This window comes from Myotis yumanensis, unplaced genomic scaffold (assembly GCF_028538775.1).
Source record: "Myotis yumanensis isolate MYYU_CA2020_CCGP unplaced genomic scaffold, mMyoYum1.0.hap1 SCAF_1, whole genome shotgun sequence".
Taxonomy (NCBI): Eukaryota; Metazoa; Chordata; class Mammalia; order Chiroptera; family Vespertilionidae; genus Myotis; species Myotis yumanensis.
This window is the reverse complement of record NW_027223752.1, coordinates 108,589,894-108,612,166: the sequence shown is the minus strand read 5'-3', so window position 1 is coordinate 108,612,166 and position 22,273 is coordinate 108,589,894. Positions and strand designations below refer to the sequence as shown.

At 39.0% G+C, this 22,273-nt stretch overlaps 1 protein-coding gene across 20 annotated transcripts in view; it reads left to right on the top strand.

Moving 5' to 3' along the window:
* The window catches only part of PARD3 (par-3 family cell polarity regulator), a 798,768-nt gene that overhangs the window by 767,351 nt on the left and 9,144 nt on the right, over positions 1-22,273 (top strand). For all 20 annotated transcript variants that reach the window (XM_070429321.1, XM_070429362.1, XM_070429354.1 and 17 more), the window contains one exon: positions 3,730-3,850. In XM_070429321.1, the coding sequence (XP_070285422.1) occupies positions 3,730-3,850 (121 nt within the window). The remainder of the gene's footprint in view (positions 1-3,729; positions 3,851-22,273) is intronic.

Sequence of the window (22,273 nt, the reverse complement as noted above, 5' to 3'; positions counted from 1 at the left end):
GAACATAAGCAGATTCCTGGGCCCTGCACAGGACTTACTGAGTCAGAAAATATCCAGGGCAATCTCAGTCAGTCAGCATTTTTTAACAAGCACTCGGGACGGCTCTCATGTAATGTGCGTATGTGAGGACCACTGCCATAAAATTTTTCCCATTCACTCTTCCTAAGGAGACGGTTGGATTGCCATCTGTGGAGCACAGATACAGGACAGGTACCATGGCTGCAGTTAGCAGGAATTGGTACGTTCAGCCCCTTTTGTGAAGCACATTGCAGTAGGCAAATCTGAAGGTTCTAAAGCCTAGTACACTGTGTGGTCTGCCTCTGACTGGAGAGGACACATCCTATGATAATTATAGATGGGAAAACTTAGAATTCCATATATTTCAGGGTGTTGACATGCATGCCAGGTTAGGAATCTCCAGAGTGTGTGATCCAGTGTATCCTTTCTTAACTCAGACTGTTCTGAACCAAAACTAACCCTCTTTATTTAGCTAACATATAGGGTGTCCCAAAAAATACACACATTTTGAATAATTATAAAAGCAGTGTTAATTAAAAGACATTTTATTTTCAAAATTGAGCTATCACGTGTTAAAGTATGTATGCATTTTTGGGACATGTATGTATGTGTGTGTGTGTGTGTGTAAAATTAAGTTTTAGTTGGGTTATAAGTACCAATTATAAGTGGAAGCTGTTAGTATTGGACTCTACTGTCTTACTGTCCTCACCCCTCCTTTCTGTTAACTATTATTAAATTACTAGAGGCCTGGTGCATGAAATTCGTACACAGGTAGGTCTCTAGGCCCAGCCTGGGATCAGGGCCAATTGAGGCCTTCCGGCTGCCGGCCGGGGCCTCCCTTCCCCTGCTGCCAGCTGCCAGCTGGGGCCTTCCTTCATTCCGTGCTGCCCCCTCGTGGTCAGCGCGATCAAACTCTCGTCTCCCAGTCGAACTCCCGAGTGGACAATTTGCATATTAGGCTTTTATATATATAGATGATGTATTGACTCCTCATTGAGTTTTATTGTCTCACTCGCCCATCAGATTGACTCAAGTGGTATATTTATTCTACTCTTCTCAAAAATATAATGAGCAACTTTAAGTTGTCAATGAACCCAAATATAAGTTTGGATTGGGTAGCCATCAGTGTTAATGAAAATTTAAAATTTCCTTTGGCTTTCTTGGCAGAAGAGCTAACCAAGAACATTAGAAGTCTAAGTATGAATTATTGAATCATTATAGATGAGGCTGAGAAACAGAACTGAGCAGCTGCAATGGTTTCATCACTTGAAGCCAGGATTTTACCTTCAGATGCCAATGTTATTCCCCAAGGATGCTGAATGGGCTTCCAGTCTTTGGAAGTCCTCATCAATCATGAAAACCATTGCAGCCTGCTTTCTAATTTCAACCCTTAGAGGGGCTTTCCTAGTGTTAGGCAAGTTGGTTGGCATTCTCTAGGGCATAGGAGAAAAGGAAAAGAATGTGCAACAATGGTCTCACCAGCTGCTCAGATTCGGAAATAAGGGTGAAGTGACTTCCAGAACTCATCTAATACTATGAAAAACACTGAAGTTGCCAGAATTTCAAATGAAGAATACTGGGTCAATTCCTGTTGGGAGATACACTTTCAATTATTTGCAAATAGTTAGAAGTCAATTTTCATCAATGGCGTGGACTTCATAAACCTAATAATTATTGGATTAAAGCTATCTGTGCTACATGAAAATAATAGAGAAATATTTCTAGTTATATTTGTCAGTCAAGCCTCCTACAATTATCCTATGAAAGCTGTGAAGTATGCCCAGAACACAAAAAGGTACAGCTGGAAAGATGGCAATGAGATTAATGAATGTTCACTTTTCTATCTCTTTGTCTGTGAGTGTAATGATTCTCATGCCTACACCATCACAGTTTCACAGAGAGAAACTGGGCATCACATTGGGAAGACAGTACTGAGAATTTATCTGTTCAGACAAATGTTCTGAAAGCCAATAGGAAAAGTAATCTGCCTGGCTCAAGAGTGTGGAGGTCAAGTTTTAAAGCTGTACATAAATATGGGCTGAAGCCTCATGTTGTCAAGTAGCACATTTTACAGACCTACTCACCTTTAATGCTCTCAGGCTAATCAATTCAAAAGGTTTGTCAGAAGAAAAACAACCTTTTATTGACTGGGAAAATAACCAAATTGAATATATTAGCAAGATATTCCAGAAGCTCTAATGAAATTGATGAAAACATAAAGGTGATAGGGATCAACCCAGTAGATTAAATGGTGATACACTATCTTGTATTCATGGGAGATGTTAATACTTTGGTCCTATACATGAACATTTTCAATTTCAGATTTTTAAGCCTTTGCAGTTCTTCAAAATATGTGGAATTATACAAAGACATGTTGGTTTGAGAATTGTATGTACTCTACCATAACAGACTTTTATTTTTCCAAGCTACCTCATAAATTTCATCACTCAGGAGTGTGTGCAGCCAAAGGAACTCAGTAACACACTGAATATCCAGGGCAACCTGTTTTCATTAAAGAGACTTCATCTTCCTAATAACTTACCGCTTACCATTCTGCTAGCAGTTTGAAGGGTAAATGTGATAAATATAAGACTTGGTCCTTATCCTTAACAGGTCTGAAGTCTTGTTGGGGAGACAGTATATTCCCAGTGTGCTTGAATAGCTTTTCTGGTAGGAGGCAACATAGTGCTCAGGGAATGGAATAAACCAAAAGTGGCAGGAGGTGTAAGATTGATTTACTTTTGGTCATCTCTATTACTCTTTCAAAATACTGTTTTTAAAATTTGTATGACTTTGTAAAGGAGGGGTTTTGGAATACAATGTGTTTTTCTAAGTGACATGTAGTATAGTGGGATGGGGACTGGACTCTAGAATCCAGAAAAATCTGGATTCTTGTCTTACTTTCAATACTGGGCAGCTGGGAGCCTTCTAAAAAGTCACTTGTCTTCTTTGAATGACAGTTTCTACATTGGTATGTGTGTATGTGTAGGGGTGTAATACTGCCTTCTGAGCCTATGTTATAAGCATTTGTGAGAATAAAGTCAAATTCATTGCTATAAAAAAGAAGGCAACATCATTATGAACTAACTGATTACATCAAGCTAGCACCTGAAGTTATTTTTAAAAATGCTTTTCATTTATGCTCTGAGAGTTGCATTTTGTGCATAGACCTCTGAAACCGCATAAGTAGGAACTTTATATAATGGCATTATGAAATAATACTGTAAGACTGTATTGTATGGTATTATCTCACTTGATTGTTAACAGCATGATATTTAGAGCAAAAAATGATTATTATGTTCACTTCATATATTTAAAGAAACTGAAACTTAGAGGCATTAAGTGCCTTAGTCTAAGAAGATGGAGGGGCTAGGACTGGACCCTGATATTTCTGACTTTTAAAGCAATATTTTCTCCAAAAAGTTTTTCTGTGGACACCTTGCCAGATTACAGAAAGGAAATGAGGTTTTACATTCCTGTGAAAAAGGAATGTCTAAAAATACTATTCTCCCTCTTGAATATTTGTCTGAAATAACTTCAATAAGTCTTAATCAAAATGAAAACATATTTCAAATGCCCAGATACTGTTTTTAAAATTCACTTCCTCTTAAATAGTGTCATCTGTCAGCAAGATGCCCTTTTTTCCTAGTAACTGCAAGGCACAGATTGTATTTGTGAAGGGTTTTCATTGTTGCCCGTTCTCTCTTTTAGCAACAGGTCAACTACTAGCAACCATGATCGGATACAGCGTCTACGACAGGAGTTCCAGCAAGCAAAGCAGGATGAAGATGTAGAAGATCGGCGACGCACTTATAGCTTTGAACAACCCTGGGTGAGTATTTGGTTCTTTGGCACAATGGATAGTCTTGCAACTTTCTGTAATAAAAGCCACTAAACTATGACCTCAGTCTTTTATGAAGCGAGACAAGATGGAGCCAAATTCCTTTGACTTTTAACATAGCGACCTTCCCCTCATTTCCATGTGGGTTTCATCATTGCTAATTTCATTTTACATCTCATTGCACCATCTGTCCATTGCACAATAGCTTTCATTTGCCTTATGACAAGGCATAGCAAAACTATTCTTGGTCTCAATTATACATTTTTTAAGTTCAGTAAATGTTTTTCTATATATATTTTCCTCAGAATCAGAGACAGAATAAATTAGCTCAATGCATGCCTGTAGTGTACTTACTATATGAAAGTACTGTGTTTAGTCATTCTTATTTCTTTATTCTTCCATGGCCTCTTTGTGTATTTGCTGAATCCCTCATTTATCTGCTTCTACCCTGTTCTAATTCATCCTCCACCAGAGTGATCTTTCTAAAGTAAAACTTTGAATGGCCTCTCAGTGCCCACAAGACACAGTGTGGCATGCTAATAAACCCTCTTCAGTCTTGCCCCAGACTTGGGCTTCCATCTTGTGTTTTGCTTTAGCGACAATGGGAATGGGAGGTATTGGAGCAGACTTGGGGGTTCAAGATTATGGAAATGTTGAGGAATATCTTTGGAAGCTTGAGGAAGAGTCAATTGGGGGTGAAGAAATTGTCTGCTTGAGGCAAGAAAATCTAGCTGAGGGTATTAGTAAGGTTCCATCAACATAGTAATGTGACCATAACCAACAATGCTTAGAGGACTAGGAATAGAAAAAAACAATTTTTTAGATTAATTCTGTGAAGGAGATTGGCAAGACAGACTTGGCAGAAAGTCGAGGCAGGCACTCTAGAACCCTGGTGAGGATGCAGGTGAAGCGTCATCCAGTCTGGGTAGGGTGGTAAGTATAGCTCAAGGAAGGATTACCTTGGTTGCCTAGGAGGAAGCAAGAATGGACAGCAGGCAAGGAGTCATAAAACCTAGGAGGCTATTGTCAAGATAATCCGTTATTGGGAGTCCAGAATCTTGGAGGTGGCCCAATTCTGGTTGATGTTGAGGTCCAAGATGTGCCATCCATGCATGTGAGTTCCTGAAGTAGAGTAGATATTAGGGTCAAAAAAGTTAATGAGTTCAATTCGAAGTGTTGGGAATATCATTACAGTAGATATTTTTGAGAAGGGGGGTAGGGCAAAAAGAATGGTGGTAGGAAAGACTTGAAGTAAAAAAGAAAATGATTCTGTTTTGTTTGGGGAAGGATAAATGACCCAGCTAACACAGAACTGAGAGATTGGTGATATAGAGAAGAAGAGAGAAAAGTAGAAATATAGTGGGAGCCTTTAATGTGAGATTGAAGGTTTGAAGAAGAATGGACAGAACAGTCTTCCACTAACCAGGTGACCTGGTTCTCCAGGTGTCAGTTTTCTTATTTGTAGACCCCAGACAGAGCATTAGAGTAGGTGACTGGGTGTCTGTTATTAAATAAACCCTTTGTTTGAATGAAAACTTAAGAGGAAGCTGAGCGTGTAAAGTAAAGAAGATGGAAGTAGAGCTTCTCCAAGTGTGGTCCACAGACCAGCACCTTCCCTGATGCTGGGAGCTTGTTAGAAATGTACCTTCTTATTCTGCCTCAGATCTACTAGATCTGAACCTCTATAGGTGCGGCCCGTGAATCTGTATTTTAACAAGCTCTCCAAGTCCTTCTGAAACATGTTTAACTGAGAAGCACTACTGTAGAGTTTATATCATCTCTCTTTTGTCCTAAAACCCAACACCTTCAATATGCTCTTACACAAGGCCAGAAAGCTATCAAGGTTTTTTTTTTTTATCATGGGATTTAGTGATCAAATTGGAGTTGGTGGAAGATGAATTTTGTGAATGCAAGGAGAAGACCAAATAATGGGAAGACCATTACTAGTGTGAAGGACTTTGGTGTAATTCAGGTGAGGAAGATGGGGCCTTAGAACAGGCAATTGGCAATATGAGGTCAGCATCCACTAGTAAAAACTCCTGAAATCAACCCTAACCCAATTTTGGGATGTTATGGGAAAAGTCCAGCTGATCTAATATCTAAGAAAATCTCAAATTGTTCTCTACAACAAGATTACTATTAATGATATATTTTTTTGAATGTTTCTTGAAAATTTTACATATTTTTTCTATCTTTTTTTTATTAGTTAAGGTATTACAAATGTGTCCTCATCCCCCCATTAACCCCCAACCTCCCCGCCCCACCCCGCCCCGCACACTCGTGCTCCCATCCCCCTGTTGTCCATGTCCATTGGTTTGGCTTATATACATGTATACAGGTCCTTCGGTTGATCTCTTCCCCTTACCCCCGCCCTCCCCTACTTTCCTAATGGGGATTGATAGCCTGATCGCTGTTTCTCAGTCTTTGGATCTGTCCCTTTTCATCAGTCTATGTTGTTCTCTATAATCCACAAATGAGTGAGATCATGTGGTATTTATCTTTCTCTGACTGGCTTATTTCACTTAGCATAATGCTCTCCACTTCCATCCATGCTGTTGCAAAAGGCAAGAGTTCCTTTTTTTTTTTTTTACCGCAGCATAGTATTCCATTGTGTAGATGTACCACAGTTTTTCTATCCACTCATCTGCTGATGGGCACTTGGGCTGTTAGAATACATTTTAAATGGATAACTTTGAGAAATAGAGAAAGGTCTCTTTGGTAACCAAGATTAATTGGATTTATTTCTGGTTGGTGACATTGTATCCACATGCTTCACCTCCAAGTTTATTTTAGGCTAAAGGAACATTTCCTTCTCTTAGCTCTAGATGTTTTTCACTGGGAGATGTGGAAAAGATTTGATATTCATTTTGGTTTTTTTATTTGTTTGAATGGGGACTGTGAGTATGTTTCTATATTATCTACTTAATATGAACAATCATATTAAGAAAAATGTTTGACAAAATCTTGTGGATTTAGAAATGCAACTACTGAAAGTCATGAGCCAAATTATTGTATAGCAAAATGCCATAGCAACTTTAGACAGACAATTTGGCTTGTAGTTATCACTTCCTGTAATTAATGAGAAGGGAATTATTTGGATGACAGACTGATTACTTTAGGAATGGAATAATTTCCTAAATTGTGGGGTCAGAAGTTAACCTTTTCTTTTTATTTATTTATTTTGTTTTCAAACAATTGGGATTTTGCAGTATACTCTCCATTTTACTTGTCATATAAATGAGCTTCAAGTGACTATAATTCTACTTAATGTATTAGTTTTCATACCAATTCTCATTGTTACCCTAATAAGAGCTGCTTGCTTATTCTACATGTAGCTTAGTATATGGTATTTATTATGTGTTTTACAAACTGAGCTTTGAGTATTTTGAATCTTTTTTCTTTTCCCGTATGTGTTTTGACCTTGACAGGTCACTATGTTTGGAAAGGTTGAGAATCATTTTAGTTTTAAGGAACCACAAGCTCTTCTTCACACTGTGTACAGCTTAAACCATATTAGTTGAAATTGCCATGCTTGTTAGAAATGCCCCCACACAAAGTGCAACCAGATGTGTCACATAGAAGAATATCCAAGCCGATTACTTTATATACAGAGAGAGATATGCGGAAAATTCATCCGAGGAGCCTTTTTCAATTCAACCATTTTCAAAATGTCCTCTCTAAACTCTATGGAATGCACCTGTTTCTGGGCTTTTGTTCAAAATAATGTTTGGGCCTGAGGGAGCTGATTTGTGGCACAAAAGGTCTTTAGAGGAGCAGAGGCCCAGAAAATTTCCTTAGCTCCATAATTGAACTGAATTCTCTCCCAAGTTGAGTAAGAGAAGGATCAGAAAAAGCAACTTCTTCCCCATGTAGTGCCAGGTGCAACATAAGTAAAGCAGCAAGTTGCTTTAAATCTTCCCTAAGTTAATGGAACAGTGGCCGAGGTTAGGGTTATTATCACAGAGCTCAGATAGGGACAGGACTTAGTGTTGCTTTTAAAAGAATTAAATTGCAGGCTGCAGACATAAGTATAGTATGCTGTTCAAACTTTGCAGACACTTGAGTACTGCCCACAAGGAGACTTGCTGGCTGAGAGGACTGATAGATGGGATAATGGAGCCTTTAATAGCTATGTTGCTAAATCTTTCCCATCCCAGGTTGGTAATGACTGAGAGTAGTTTAGTCCTTCAGATAGAAAATTGATCCAATGCGATGTGAATATCCTCTTCTCCCCAAGCTTTCTTCCTAGCTGTCTGTCTTTAAATACATTTTTTAAAATCTTCTTGGACTTTTAATTGCTTCTCTTACCATTGTAGAGTTTTGCCTGCTGAAATTAGAGAGCCAATCTACAGTACACAGCCAACAGCCACTCAGCACTCCTAGATTGCCTTCCCTACACCTGGGGAATTTGAAAAAATATGGTTTCCTTTTTTTTTCCATCTTTTTTTAAGACTTCAAATGTATATGCTCTCATTTCCTTACAGTGAGTATCCATACTTTAACTCAAAAAAATGCCTTCTTGGTTGACAGCTTTGCAGTAGTATTGCTCCAGTTCAGTTTGGGTGCAAGTCACCTCCCTTGGAAATTGACCTGGAGAAAGCCATTCTTGCAGCAAAGGGGTGCCCTTTAGTCATGGCACAAATTTCTGTGCTGCTGCAAAGCTGTCCTCTATTCTTGTAGCCCTGACCCCATCCAGCTGGGCAAAGCCTCTAAGACCCGTGGGCCATGACAGTGGCAGAGCCTTCAGAGGCTGCCTTAGTCTGTGAGCCTGCTGCACCAGAGTGGGTATATTTGTATGTGTAGAGCCACCCCTTTGTTTTCCATGCAGCTGCTACTTAAGATGGGAGAAAATAGATCCAAACACTGGTTGGGAAAGATGAGATGAAGACAGTAGTACTATATTAAAACCAAAACATGTGTTTATAAAAACGTTATGAGGGAAATTGGCATGCTCTGCAGATTTCTCAACCATTACATTATTAGTAGCAATTAAGCTTTTCAACATTCAGAACCTATAAGAGTTCAATCAATAGTTGTCTAAATATAGTGGATAATGGAGTAGATGTGGGCTGGGAAGACAAGATTGATAGACAAAAGTTAATGTTCGACTAAAATGATAAAAAAAGTCTACTATAGGAAATAATGACCTATAATAGCAATGGCCACTTTTAAACAGAGTAAACTATTTATACTCTTTATATGATTCAGTGGCATAAAATTATTTTTACCCTCTCTAAATTACCGTTATTATACCAGAATATTAGGGTTAAAGCACATTTGAATTGCTAAAATAAAGATTATAGATCTCAAGGGGATATCAATATTCTTTCTGCTATTGCCAGTCTCATCATTCTCATCATCACCTTCACAATAGGTATTGATGCAAAGCACACACACTCTGTGTATTCTATTTTTTTTTCTATACATGCTGTTGCACATATGTGGAAACTTGAACATCTTTTGTTATTCAGAGTATTTTAAAATTATTGAATATTTTATCTAAATATTAATAAAACAGTAATGGATTTTATTTCATAAGGGACATGTGTACTTTTATATTAACCTTTAAAAATCTTATATTACCTAGTTCTCATTAGTACTGAAACTTTGTACTGTATTTATTTTTGTTCTTTCTTTAATCTATCAACTGTAAGCAGGTTTTAAAAAATTTATCTTTATTGTTGAAAGTATTATAGTTGTTCCCTCTTTTCAATACATTGACCTCCTCCACCCCACTTCCATCCCTCCTCAGAACTTACCCACACTAATGTCTGTCCATAGACTATTCATACATGCATATATGTAAGTTCTTTGTTTAATCTCTTCCTGTCCCCCATCCACTTCCCTCTGAGATTTGTCAGTCTGTTCAATGTTCACAGGTCTCTGAATCTATTTTGTTCATCAGTTTAATTTGTTCATTGGATTCCACATATGAGTGAGATCATGTGATACTTGTCTTTCAGTGACTAGCTTATTTCGCTTAGCATAATACCCTCCAGGTCCCTCCATGCTGTCTCAAAGGATAAGAGATCCTTCCTTTTTGCAGCTGCACAGTATTCCATTGTGTAAACGTATTATTGCTTTTTAAATTTATTCATCAACTGATGGCCACGTGGGCTGTTTCCAGAATTTAGCTATCCCATATAATAAAGAGGGAATATGCTAATTTGTCCGTGATGGTGTCTGAGTCACAACGATCAACGTGTTGCGCATGCACAGGAGCTGGGGGGTGGGGGCGGGGACTTCCGCCCCCAGTGGCGGCATTCCCAGGCCTGCCCAGTGCTAATGTCTTGCCCAGCGCTGAGGTGAACCTGCCTGCCTGCATCCCTGACCTGGGACGTAACCCTGCCTGCTTGTATCCGCACCAGCGCTGAGGTGAAGCAGGCAATACAGTGTCCGAGTCACGCCAAGTCAATGGCTTGTGCATGCACAGGAGCTGGGGGGGGGGGGGGGGGGCCGCGGGGACTTCTGCCCCCAACGGAGGCACTCCCAGGCCTGTCTAGCACTGAGGTGAAGCTGCCTTTCAGACTATAACTTCAGCCATCGAAGATCAAACTGTACTCCCCAAATGCTTTTTCTTGGATGGTCCAGGTGGTAGTGGAAAAAAATATCTTTATAAAGTTTTAATACATTATTTTAGAGGTCGTGGCAGTTCTGTTTTACCCACAGCACCTACAGGAATTGCTGTAAATTTACTTCTCGGTGGAAGCACCTTTCATTCCCAATATAAATTACTAATTCCATTAAATGAAACTTCAATTTCTAGGTTTGATATAAAAAGTGAAGTTGCTAAAACCATTAAAAAGGCCCAACTTCTCATTATTGATGAATGCACCATGGCATCCAGTCATGCTATCAACGCCATAGACAGATTACTAAGAGAAATTATGAATTTGAATGTTGTATTTGGTGGGAAAGTTCTCCATCTCAGAGGGGATTTTTGACAATGTGTCAGTATTGTACTGCATGCTATGCCATAGTACAAATTATTTTAAAGTACTGTAGTGTTTGGGGATGTTTCAGAAAGTTGTCTCTTAAAACAAATATGAGATCGGGGGATTCTGCTTATAGTGAATGGTTAGTAAAACTTGGAGATGGCAAACTTGATAGCAGTTTTCATTTAGGAATGGATATTATTGAAATCCCCTATGAAATGATTTGTAATGGATCTATTATTGAAGCTACCTTTGGAAATACTATTTTACAGATAATATTAAAAATATATCTAAACATGCAATACTTTGTCCAAAAAATGAGCACATTCAAAAATTAAATGAAGAAATTTTGGATATACTTGATGGAGATTTTCACACATATTTGAGTGATGATTCCATTGATTCAACAGATGATGTTGAAGAGGAAAATTTTCCCATTGAATTTCTTAATAGTATTACTCCTTCGGGAATGCCGTGTCATAAATTAAAATTGAAAGTGGAGATAGAGGAAGACATAAAGAGATGGAAGAACATACCATGTTCTTGGATTGGTAGAATCAACATCATTAAAATGTCCATACTACCCAAAGCAATCTATAAATTCAACGCACTTCCCATTAAAATACCAACGGCATATTTCACAGGCCTGGAACGAACTCTCCAAAAATTCATCTGGAATAAAAAAACACCCTGAATAGCTGCAGCGATCTTGAGAAAGAACAAAGTATTACAAAGAGTATTACATATGTCTCCTTTTTTTCCCGCCCTTAACAATCCCTGGCTTCCCCTACCCCCCAGTGTCTTATGTCCATTGGTTATGCTTATATGCATGCATATAAGTCCTTCGGTTGATCTCTTACCACCACCCCCTCCCGCCCCTCAACCCTCCCCGGCTTTCCCGCTGTAGTTTGACAGTCTGTTTGAGGCAGCTCTGCCTCTGTATCTATTTTTGTTCATAAGTTTATAATGGTCTTTATTATCCATGAGTGAGTGAGATCATGTGGTGTTTTTCCTTCACTGACTGGCTTATTTCACTTAGCATAATGCTCTCCAGTTCTATCCATGCCGTTGCAAATGGTAGGAGTTCCTTCTTTTTTACAGCAGCATAGTATTCCATTGTGTAGATGTACCACAGTTTTCTAATCCATTCATCTACTGATGGGCACTTAGGCTGTTTCCAGATCTTAGCTATGGTGAATTGTGCTGCTATGAACATATTGGTGCATATATCCTTTCTGATTGGTGTTTCTGGTTTCTTGGGATATATTCCTAGAAGTGGGATCACAGGGTCAAATGGGAGTTCCATTTTGAGTTTTTTGAGGAAGCTCCGTACTGTCTTCCATAGTGGCTGCACCAGTCTGCATTCCACCAGCAGTGCACGAGTGTTCCTTTTTCTCCACATCCTCTCCAGCACTTGTCGTTTGTTGATTTGTCGATGATAGCCAGTCTGACAGGTGTGAGATGGTACCTCATTGTTGTTTTGATTTGCATCTCTCCGAGGATTAGTGACTTTGAGCATGTTTTCATATGTCTCTTGGCTTTCTGAATGTCCTCTTTTGAAAGGTGTCTATTTAGGTCCTTTGCCCATTTTTTGATTGGAAACTTCATTTTGTTAAGTTGCATGAGTTCCCTATAAATTTTGGAGATTAGGCCCTTATCAGATATGACATTGGCAAATATGTTTTCCCACGCAGTGGGCTTTCTTGTTGTTTTGTTGATGGTTTCTTTTGCTGTGCAGAAGCTTTTTATTTTGATGTAGTCCCATTTGTTCATTTTCCCTTCAGTTGCAAGTGCCCGAGGAGCTGTATCAGTGAAGAAATTGCTTCAGCATATGTCTGAGATTTTGTTGCCTTTGGATTCTTCTAGAATTTTTATGGTTTCTCGTTGTACATTTAAGTCCTTTATCCATTTTGAGTTTATTTTTGTGTATGGTGTAAGTTGGTGGTCTAGTTTCATTTTCTTGCATGTATCTGTCCAATTTTCCCAACATGATTTATTGAAGAGACTATCTTGACTCCATTGTATGTTCTTGCCTCCTTTGTCAAATATTAATTGAGCATATTGGTTCGGGCCGATTTCTGGGCTCTCTATTCTATTCCATTGATCTATATGTCTGTTCTTGTGCCAATACCAGGCAGTTTTGAGAACAGTGGCTTTGTAATACAGCTTGATATCTGGTATTGAGATCCTACCTACTTTGTTCATTCTCAAGATCGCTGCAGCTATTCGGGGTGTTTTTTTATTCCAGATGAATTTTTGGAGAGTTTGTTCCAGGCCTGTGAAATATGCCGTTGGTATTTTAATGGGAAGTGCGTTGAATTTATAGATTGCTTTGGGTAGTATGGACATTTTAATGATGTTGATTCTACCAATCCAAGAACATGGTATGTTCTTCCATCTCTTTATGTCTTCCTCTATCTCTTTTTTCAATGTCCTGTAGTTTTCTGAGTAGAGGTCTTTTACCTCCTTAGTTAAGTTTATTCCTAGGTAGCTTAATTTTTTTGGTGCGATGGTAAATGGGATGGTTTTTTTAGTCTCTCTTTCTGTAAGTTCACTATTGGTGTATAGAAATGCCATAGATTTCCTGGCATTAATTTTGTATCCTGCTACATTGCCGAATTCATTTATTAAGTCTAGTAGTTTTTTGATGGAGTCTTTAGGGTTTTTTGTGTATAATATCATGTCATCTGCAAATAAGGACAGTTTTACTTCCTCTTTTCCAATTTTGATGCTTTTATTTCTTCTTCTTGTCTAATTGCAATGGCTAATACTTCCAATACTATGTTGAACAGGAGTGGTGACAGTGGGCATCTCTGTCTTGTTCCTGTTCTTAGGGGAAATGGTGTTAGTTTTTGTCCATTGAGTATGATGTTGGCTGTGGGTTTGTCATATATGGCTTTTATTATGTTGAGGTATGATCCTTCTATTCCCACCTTGCTGAGAGTTTTTATCAAAAATGGGTGTTGGATTTTGTCAAATGCTTTTTCTGCATCAATTGATATGACTATGTGGTTTTTTCTTTCAATTTGTTTATGTGATGTATCACGTTTATTGATTTTCGGATATCGTACCATCCTTGCATCCCTGGGATAAATCCTACTTGGTGATGGTGTATGATCTTTTTGATGTACTGCTGGATCAGATTTGCTAAGATTTTGTTGAGGATTTTGGCATCTATGTTCATGAGGGATATTGGCCTGTAATTCTCTTTCATTGTGTTGTCTTTACCTGGTTTTGGTATTAGGGTGATGCTGGCTTCATAGAATGAGCTTTGAAGTGTTCCTTCCTCTTGGATTTTTTGTAGTAATCTGAGGAGGATAGGTTTTAGTTCTTCCTTGAATGTTTGGTAAAACTCCCCTGAGAAGCCGTCTGGTCCTGGGCTTTTGTTTGCTGGAAGCATTTTGATGACTGCTTCAATTTCTTCCATAGTTATTGGCCTGTTGAGATTTTTAGATTCTTCCTGATTGAGTTTTGGAATGTTGTATTTTTCTAGGAATTTGTCCATTCCCTCCAGGTTGTCTAGTTTGTTGGAGTAGAGTTGTCCATAGTATTGTTTAACAATCATTTGTATTTCTGTGGGGTCTGTTGTTATTTCGCCTCTATCATTTCTGATTTGGTTTATTTGGGACCTCTCTCTTTGCTTCTTGGTGAGCCTGTCTAGGGGTTTGTCAATCTTGTTTATCCTTTCAAAGAACCAGCTCTTGGTTTCATTCATTTTCTGTATTGTTTTTTTTGTTCTCTATGTCATTTATTTCTGCTCTAATCTTTATTATCTCCTTCCTTCTGCTCACTCTGGGGTTTTCTTGTTGCTCTCTTTCTAATTCTTTGAGTTGTAGAGTTAGATGATTTACTAACATTTTTTCTTGTTTTTTGAGATAGGCCTGTAGAGCCAAAAACTTCCCTCTCAGGATTGCTTTCATTGTGTCCCATAGGTTTTGGATTGTTGTGTTTTCATTGTCATTAGCTTCCAGGATGTTTTTAATTTCTTCTTTGATCTCATTGGTAACCCAATCAATATTTAATAACATGTTATTCAGCTTCCAAGTGTTTGAGTATTTTGGGTTGTTTTTATTGTAGTTTATTTCTAGTATTATGCCATTGTGGTCTGAGAAGATGCTTGGTATGATTTCAATCTTCTTGAATTTGTGGAGACTTTGCTTGTGACCCAATATGTGGTCTATTTTTGAATGTGTCCCATGAGCCCTTGAGAAGAATGTATATTCCGTGGCTTTGGGGGTGAAGTGTTCTGAAGATGTCAATTAAGTCCATCTGATCTAGTGAGTCATTTAGGATTGCTGTTTCTTTGCTGATTGTTTGTCTAGAGGACTTATCCAGTGATGTCAGTGGTGTATTAAAGTCCCCTACTATGATTGTATTGTGATCGATCTCTCCTTTGATTTCTTCCAGGAGTTTTTTTATTATGTATTTGGGTGCTCCTGCATTGGGTGCATATATGTTTATTAGGGTTATATCTTCTTGTTGTATTGATCCCTTTAGTATTATGAAGTGGCCTTCCTTATCTCTTGTTATGGCCTTCACTTTGACGTCTATTTTGTCGGATATATGTATTGCTACCCCGGCTTTTTTTTTCATTTCCATTTGCCTGAAAGATATTTTTCCATCCCTTCACTTTCAGTCTGTGTGAGTCCCTTCTTCTTAGGTGGGTCTCTTGTAGACAGCAAATGTATGGGTCATGTTTTTTTATCCATTCAGCCACTCGATGTCTTTTGGTTGGAGCATTTAGTCCATTTACATTTAAAGTTATTATTGAAAGGTACTTGTTTGTAGCCATTTCTTTTTTTGTGTGGCTGTTTTCTTTCTGAGCTTTTTATTTCTTCTTTTTACACCAGTCCCTTTAGCATTTCTTGCATTGCTGGCTTGGTGGTGATAAACTCCCTTAGCCTTTTTTTGTCTGTGAAGCTTCTTATTTCCCCTTCAATTTTGAATGATAGCCTTGCTGGATAGGGTATTCTTGGATTCAGTCCTTTGCTTTGCATCACTTTGTAAATTTCTGTCCATTATTTTCTGGCCTGATGTGTTTCTGTTGAAAAATCATTTGATAATCTAATGGGAGAGCTCTTGAATGTAACTTTCTGTCTCTCTCTTGCAGCCTTTAATATTCTCTCATTGTCCTGAACATTTGCCATGGTAATTATGATGTGTCCTTGTGTGGGTCTTTTCAGGTTCACCTTGTTTGGGACTCTCTGTGCTTGTGTGATTTTTTTTCTTCCCCACCTCTGGGAAGTTTTCTGATATTATTTCTTCAAATAGGTTTTCTAACCCTTGTTCCTCTTCCTGTTGTTCTGGCACCCCTATTATTCGTATGTTGTTTCGTTTCATGTTGTCCCATAGCTCCCTTAGGCTCTCCTCCTGTCTTTTAATTTTTTTCTCCAATTGCTGTTCAGTTTGGGTGTGTTTTGTTTCCGTCTTCTAATTTGCTAATTCGTTCCTCTGCTTTTCCTAGTCTACTGTTGAAACTTTCAATGGTGTTTTTTATTGCAACTATGTCACTCTTCATTTCTTCTTGGTTCTTATATAATTTATTGATTTTTTTCATCTGTTTCTTCTTGCATAAGTTGTTGATTTTTTCCTCCCTCCAGTTTATGCACTCTAGGACCCTTAAGCTGATTTCTTTTTCTGTCATGTTGCATGCCTCTGTATCACTTAGCTGCTTTTCTGGTGAGTCCTCCTTTTCTTTCCTTTGGGGGTTTCTTTGTCTACCCATGTTTGATCCTACCACCATATCTAGATGTTGAGTCGTTCAGTGGCTGCTCCTTGGGTGGCAGTGGCTCCTTGGTTTGCGGTTGCTCCTCGGGCGGTTGTGGTAGCAGCTGCTCCTCAGTTGGTAGCAGCTTCTCTGGTGGGTGCTGTTCACAGTGTTGGTGGCTCCTCTGGCTGGTGGGGGGAGGCTTCACACACAGCGGCTGTTCCTCAGACAGAGAGTGTGGTGATCAGGAGGCTGCTGTTCCTTGGATGGGGGCAGGCTACACAAGCAGCTGCTACTCCTTCGAATTGTTACTTTTAATTTTTTAAGTGGCCTCAGGGCAAGGTGTTTTCCAATAGGGTGTGTCAACTGTCTTACCCCCAGGCAAGGCAGATGTCTATGTGGCTGTGTGAGGGAATGACTGAGCCGTGGAGACTTGGGGTGTCTGCCTTCTGAGCTCTGTCCCCTGAGTCCCCAGTGCTGGCTTCTGCTCTCACAGCTCCAGTCCACTTCACCCTCCCTCTGCCAGAGCACAAGGTGGGTGGCTCCACAGGGAATGTTTGTGCCTTGGTCCTTTAAGAGGGTGCCTGAACTTTCAGCTGCCATTCCCTGGCAGACAGCACCCCACTGCTTTTCACAGCTTGATGTTATGTGGATACCTTCCTCAGTTTTTTGCTCTCTGCTGGGGAGCCCAGCTCTGGGGTTAGATCCCAGAATTCTCAGTGGCACCTCACCCCCCTCCACCACCGGCTGAAGATATCTCTCTGGGACTTCAGTTCCCCTCTGTGGGTCAAGTCTCTGCCCCTCCTACCAGTTTCTATGCCGGCTCCACCTTCGGTCCTTGGGTATCAGGGTTCTCTCCTGTGAGTTTTCCATTGATTATTCAGGAAGCTTTCTCGTATTTCAGTTGTAATTCCATCTTGTTCCTGGGAGCATGACCATGCAGCATCCTCCTACTCTGCCACCATTTTTAATCTCCTCCTGTGCTCCTATTTTTAAATTGTGTTTTTTTTTTTCTTTTTGGTTCTCTGAATGATTTTTTTTTCTACCCTGTCTTCTAATTCACTGATCTGATTCTCAGCTTACTCTAATTTGCTGTTTATTTTTTCCAGTGTGTATTCTTTACTTCTGCTGTGTCATCCTTCATTTCCAACTGGGTATTTTTAATAGTTTGTATATCGTTTCTCATGCTGTTAAGCATCTTTATAATCATTACTCTGAAATGTATATCTGATAAATTGATTATCTCCATTTCATTTAGCTCTTCTTCTGGAGAATTCTCTTGTTCTTTCATTTGGGGCTTGTTTCTTTGTCTCCCTATTTTGGCCAACTGTTTGGGTAGATCTGCTTTGACTCCTGGTCTTTTAGGAGGGTCTCTAGTGCAGGACAATGTCAGACACTGGTTGTGACTGGCCCTGAGTACCCTGTTTGGGATTACAGCTTGTGGCTCTTTATGCTGGGGCTGGCTGCATTTGGAAAGGACCAAGAAGTACACTATGATCTGCTTATCCTAGCCCTGGGTCCAGAAGCAGATCAGGCAAAGACTCAAAACACCCAGAGATTCCTCCTCTGCCTGTAGAGCAATTGTTATTCTTAGTCATTTAATGAGCTTCAAGTTATAGACCACGGTGGAACCAAAACTTCACATGGTGAGGCAAGACATTTTCCAATGGGTAGGGCAGTTGCGCGCCCCCCCCCCCTCCCCCCCACCCACACACACACAAGCTGCCTGGATAGTAAAGGGGTGCCTGAGAATGACGTCCTCTGCAGCATGGGGGAATGACTCAGCACAGGAATGTAGGTGACTGTCCTCCAAGCTCTATCCCCAGCGCCACTCACCCTGTATTCTCCTCACACAGCTCTACTCCACTCTTCCCTTCCTCTGCCAGAGCCCAAGTTGAGTGACAGCTCATGAAATTTTGTATGTTGCCCCTTTAAGAGGGTGCCTACATTTCCAGCTGTCTCTCCCTGGTAGAAAGCAACCCTGCTACTTTTCACAGTCAGATGTTACATGGTCACCTTTCTCAGTGCTGGTGCTCTGAGCTGGAAAGCCCAGCTTGGCATTTAGAACCTAGACTTCTCAGGAAGAACCTCCTACAGCTGTGATATCCCTCCGGAAATTCAGGTGTTGCCTGTGGGAGCCTGATCAGCCCTCGCACATCTGCACTTTCTACCAGTCTCTTTGCTGTTTACACACAATGTTCTTGGTAATAAGGGTTCTGTCCAGCTAGTCTCCAGTTAAGTATTCAGGATAATTTTTCTATGTTTTCATTGTAATTCCAGTTTGGTCCTGGGAAAATGTCAGTGTAGCTCTGACATTTAATCCATAGCCATCTTGCCCAGGTCATAAAAGAATCAATTTTATATTGTAAGTTTGTGCTAAGAATTAGCAGTTTTGATTTTGTATTTTAATTTTTTGTATTGTTTATTTTTATTTTGAAAAATGGGATTTTATTTAAATGAGAGGAATACTTTGTTAATGACTTAATTTAGTGAAACACTATATGGAAGATATTTTTTGTTTTACACTAGTAAGTGACACCAAAATTATGTAGCTTTCTCAAGCTTTATATAATTTTTATGTAGTATAAATAGCACCTCTTTAATAATCATGATAAAGACTAATAGTTTGGAGCTAACTTATAAAAAAATGTGCATAGTTTCACTGGGGTTCAAACAGCAGCAATGGAGAGATTCACATATAATGCTCCTCCAGCACACTATGTAATAGATAATCATGGATTATATCATCTTGCAACCTCTATCATATTGTCTTGGCAAACCTTGTCATCAATATCATCAGCAAGAAGACCAGGGTTATTTGTAATTTGCTCTCTTGAAATAGAATTATTGCCTTGTTATCTGATGAATCTCCAGAGTTTTTCCAAGTATGCTTTACATGCATGTTTCCCTATATAGATGTCACTTTTTTGTTAAAGCTGTTAATGCTGTTTTCTTTGAACACAGACACTTCTCTCTAGGGTTACAAAATATCCTTCATGTTTGTCTATGTTTTTGTAATTTGGGACTCTCGATACATTATTCTGTTTCTGCCATACACATGGAAAACTACAGTATTGAAAAATCAGGATTGTAGATTGTACTTCTATTCCCACAATTTACATTTTTATGAGATCTTCATTGCAATAATGAATGAGGTTATTTTTTATTCAGGCCAAGTATAAAACTTTCCAGATGGACTTAGTAAGTTGTTGCTTTAAGCTGGTCATGTATACAATCTTCCTTGAAATCTCTGGCCCAATAAAATTTCATCTTAAAGATATGGGTGATTCTTTTTAATAACCTACCCTTTTGTATACTTTGAAAAGAGAAATAGAGTAAATCATTATGGTAAGCCTGAGATTCATATTTCATCATAGTGAGCACAATAGTATGAAATATGGCAATATACTGATACCAAACTCATTCACTCATTTTTTTTAAGTTTTCAGATCCCATCTCATAATAATTTCAGTTTGAAGTTCATCAAGATCCAACTAGATGCTTGCTGCTCATAATGTTTGAGATGAATGGTATCAGAAAACACACATTTGAGGAAACAAAAGCCCTTCAACTTTTTTTTCTTTCCTCTATCAGAATAAAATTTTCAGGCTTCTGGTAGCAACATCTTAAAAGTACACCTGATGCCCTGGAGCTTTGGCCCACAGACTAAAGGGTAGTAGGTTCAATTCCTGGTCAAGGTTATGTACCTTGGTTTCAGGTTTGATCCCAAGCCCCTGTTGGGGGGCATACAGGAGGTAACCAATCCATATGTCTCTCACTTTAATATTTCTCTCTCTCTCTCTCTCTCTCGCGCTCTCTCTCTCCCTCTCCCCTTCCCTCCCATCCACTCTCACTGGAAATTAATGGGAAAAAATATCCTCAGGTGAGGATTAAAAAAAAAATACACCTGATATTTCTACAAGACCTTGCATTTTCTTTTCACATCTCCACAGCCGTGTGTTACAAACAGCATGAGCTTATGAAACTGGTTACTAAATCTTGCTGCAGAATGCCAACTCTCTCAAGGCTTCTTGACATGTGTATATGACTTATTCTGAGTGAAAAGAAAAGGGAAATATGGTTGTTTTTGAAGGCATATTGTGTAGTATTTTCTTGCTTTGCTTTCCCTCTGTCCAGTGGCTTCTCTCAGGATTCCCTGTGAACACTAGAACAGCTCGATTTTCTATTTGCCAGCCTCTTCAAGTGCAATGGAAGAAAATGTTTGTCTTCTTTAATGCAGTTGATGAACATTTGGTTGATGCTTTGTTTGCATAAGCAGAACTCACTCAGTGAAGTGTTTTCCTTGCTAAAGGCACCATTGATGTGTTGACTCCCATGTTGTGGAGAGGGTCTGTGGACACACATTTGTTCCTATGAGTATGGCTGTAAATACCCACTAGTTGAAATTGGGGTAATCTTCACACATTTTTTGGTATCAGGATATTTTTAATATGTTCAGTGGCTGTGCCAATATGCTTTGAAAATTTTGTCCTGTATATTGCCATATTGTTGCTTACCAATAAATAAGATAATGCTGGCGAGGCAGAGAGTGAACAATAGATGATGCTTGCTTTCTGTTCACACAAAAGCCAACTACAAGAGACATTGTGTAAGTTACAGCCCCACATGTTTTCTTACAGGTCTCCAAATGAATGCTATAACTCTATTATTTTAGAAAATTATTATGAAGTCAAAGTCTGCCATTGGCTTTCAACCCTAAAAGAAAATCGATAATATGTTTTTAACAGACATTCTTCACTCAGAATATGCCTGTTGCATGACACCAAGGGGAACAGAGGTTAGCATGCACCAAAAGGATTATTTAAGAGTGTGAGCCACTGATGTGATGATAAACCATAGTGGGGTATTTGTAGCATTAGAGGCATTGTTGTCTATTTTTTATTTCAAAAAGCCAAATCTAGAAGGTAAGCTAAGACCTACCAGTGAGAAGCCAGAGCATCCACAGGACTAGATCTATGCAACACAGTATATACATCCAGTATCTGATTTGAGCGAGAGGCACAATCAGCAGATGACTGCTGACCAAAGTATTTAGCCAGCAGAATTGAACATTTCTCTATAGCAGCGGTTCTCAACCTGTGGGTCGCGACCCCTTTGGGGGTCGAACGACCCTTTCACAGGGGTCGCCTAAGACCATCGGAAAACACATATATAATTACATATTATTTTTGTGATTAATCACTATGCTTTAATTATGTTCAATTTGTAACAATGAAAATACATCCTGCATATCAGATATTTACATTATGATTCATAACAGTAGCAAAATTACAGTTATGAAGTAGCAACGAAAATAATTTTATGGTTGGGGGTCACCACAACATGAGGAACTGTATTAAAGGGTCGCAGCATTAGGAAGGTTGAGAACCACTGCTCTATAGGATACAATTAACCTAGGTAAAAATGCCATTTCCTAATCACTAAGGCAAAATGTCTTGTCTTATAACCAATTCAAGTAGCTATTAGCTTTCAGGTTATTTAATTTGATAAGCATTTTTATTCCCCATTTGGCTACCATCCCTGGACTAGAGGACACCTGTATGTGATTAACAATAGGTAGTTACACCTAAACTTGGTTCAAATTTAACTCTCTCTCTCTTTTTTTAATCCTCACCCAAGGATATTTTTTCCATTGATTTTTTTTTTTTTTTTTTTTTTTTTTTTTTTTAGAGAGAGTGGAAGGGAGGCAGAGAGACACACAGAGAGAGAAATATCAATTGGTTGCCTCCCTTATGTGCCCCAACTGGGGGC